This window comes from Sarcophilus harrisii, chromosome 3, assembly GCF_902635505.1.
Source record: "Sarcophilus harrisii chromosome 3, mSarHar1.11, whole genome shotgun sequence".
NCBI classification, from domain to species: Eukaryota; Metazoa; Chordata; class Mammalia; order Dasyuromorphia; family Dasyuridae; genus Sarcophilus; species Sarcophilus harrisii.
Window position 1 is genome coordinate 534,022,550 of NC_045428.1, and position 2,488 is coordinate 534,025,037.

General features: G+C 36.7%; 1 protein-coding gene across 1 annotated transcript; it reads left to right on the forward strand.

The window, feature by feature from the left end:
• Positions 1–989: 989 nt before the first annotated feature.
• On the forward strand, positions 990–1,934 carry LOC100921593 (olfactory receptor 51V1-like). The gene has a single exon (XM_012545451.2). It carries the CDS (start codon positions 990–992, stop codon positions 1,932–1,934), a length of 945 nt encoding a protein of 314 aa, XP_012400905.2.
• The last annotated feature ends 554 nt before the right edge of the window (positions 1,935–2,488 follow it).

Here is a 2,488-nt window from a genome sequence, read left to right on the forward strand (position 1 = left end):
ATTTCATAACAAAAAAAATATTATACGAATTAAGTATTTTTCAAATCGTAAAACACTATATAAATGTCAACTAGTTTTATTATGTCAAATATTTTATGGGGAAAGAGATATCTTAGACACTAAAAATATCAATGAGATATCTTGGCTCACCCCTACCTAATCACTCATATTATGTACTTTTCTTTCCCTCCTTTCTGTTCCTCAGTCTTTTCTCTCCAACTAACTATTTTGGATGTCATTAGCTCCAGGGGCCTGTAATCATATGATTTATATGCTGAAAGGCTATGGGGAATACATAGACAAGATATAAACTTCATGCATATTCTTCCATTAGTTTTTCATAGCACTCTGGAGTTAGGGGTAATTAAGATAGGGTTTGCAGCATTCTCTTTAGATTCAAAGGTAGTTCCAATTATCCCAAGAGATGACGATTTCCCTTAAGACTTATTATCATTTTCTTTTTTGTATAAGTACTGGAAAATCTGTCCTTCCCTGCCAAAGAGACTGAGGAATAGGTTGGTCCCTTAGGATCCATTCATTAGAACATCAAGGAGCAACAATAACTGTTATATGGCTCATTCTAGTTGATTTCTTATAATTATTGAGAACTAATTGAAAAGCTCAAAATTCTGGGGAGAAAAAATTAGACTAATTTAAAGCAAGAGAGAAATAATTCTTCTACAAGGGTGATCAATCCAACCATCTGATTCAGACTAACAGGTACTTTTTTGCCTGGTTAATGGTCAACAGAACTTTAAACAAAGCGAATTGCCAATAGTCAGAGTGTTTCAAATCTAGTCATATAGCACATACTATTCCCAGAATTGACATAAAGTAATATTTCTACAAGAAAGTAGTGATTCCTACTTCTGAAATGATGGTGCTTAAGAAAACTAAGTAACCTGTCCTTTTTTTCAAAGCCTTTTAAAGATGTTTATGTAAGTGAAGGTTCTTATTTTACCCAAGAAATCACTTTTTTTTTTGTACTCATGTCAATTCTTTCTGGTTACAACCTCAGTACCTCTCCATTCCTCCTCACTGGTTTTCCAGGATTAGAACAATTTTATTACTGGATTGCCATCCCTTTCTCCTCCATCTATGCTATCATCCTGCTGGGGAACTGCCTGATTCTCCATGTGATCCGGACTGAGCCAAGTCTACATGAGCCCATGTTCTACTTCCTAGCTATGCTGGCTTTCACTGACTTGTGCATGGGGCTCTCTACCATTCATACAGTATTGGGGATCTTGTGGAAGTTCAGCCATGAAATCAGCCTGGATGCCTGCATTGCTCAAACTTACTTCATTCATGGTCTGTCCTGTACAGAATCTGGAGTCCTTCTGGCCATGTCCTTTGATCGATTCATTGCAATCTCTAATCCTCTCAGATATACAACTATCTTGACAAATATCAAAGTCGTACAAGTGGGGCTGATTATTTTGTTGAGGAGTGCTTTGTCTATTCTTCCTGTCATCATCCGCCTGAAGTTCTTCCATTATTGTCGCCACCACATCCTCTCCCATTCTTTCTGTCTTCACCAGGACTTGCTCCGGCTGGCTTGCTCTGACATTCGTTTCAATAGCTTCTATGCCCTGGCATTGGTGATCTGCACCTTGCTATTAGATTCCCTCCTCATCCTCTTCTCTTATATTCTCATCTTACATACAGTCTTAGCTATTGCATCTCAGGAGGAGAGACTCAAGTCCTTGCAGACTTGTATTTCCCATATTTGTGCTGTTCTGGTTTTCTACATTCCCATTATTGGTCTTACAATGGTCCATAGGTTTGGAAAACACCTTTCACCCCTCGTCCATGTCCTAATGGGAAACATATACATCCTTTTCCCACCTCTCATGAACCCCATCATCTACAGCATCAAGACCAAGCAGATTCGCATCAGGATCCAAAGAGTCTTCTTCTTCAGAAGGGATTAAATATCTTTGGGACTCAAAAGAACTGATGTTTAGTATCCCAAGATTGGCCAGATAATAACTCTCTGATAGACTCAAATGATTGCAAAGTGAAAAGGTTTTTCTGGTATGTTTTGTTTTTGTAAAAGATCGAACATTTTTGGGAACAGTTAATTCTGGTGGGAATCAGGCAGCACTGTGTGATCCCTGAATTAGGAGGAGAAATCTTTTTTTTTATTTATATGTTATTCTTCATTATTTCATTGTCTTCCCTTTATTGCTTATTTGTTAATTTTCATATGAGCTGTTTTTCCTTTTTCAAAATTTCCACTAAGGAAATAACTTGATATCAGTCATTCTAAGTGAAATAAATCACCATTTTCCCTTATCCAGAAATATTTTATTTTTTCATAATGATTTCTGCATCCTCTGTTAAAGGTAAATGATAGAAGAATAGAAAAAGACAGAGACGGATCCACATATTCTTTAAGATAGAAAGGCACCTATCTAGTTTATCTTTATGGTCAGCTTTGTGGTCTCTTTACACTTGTATGGAACCTCTAGATTTTCCAATTATT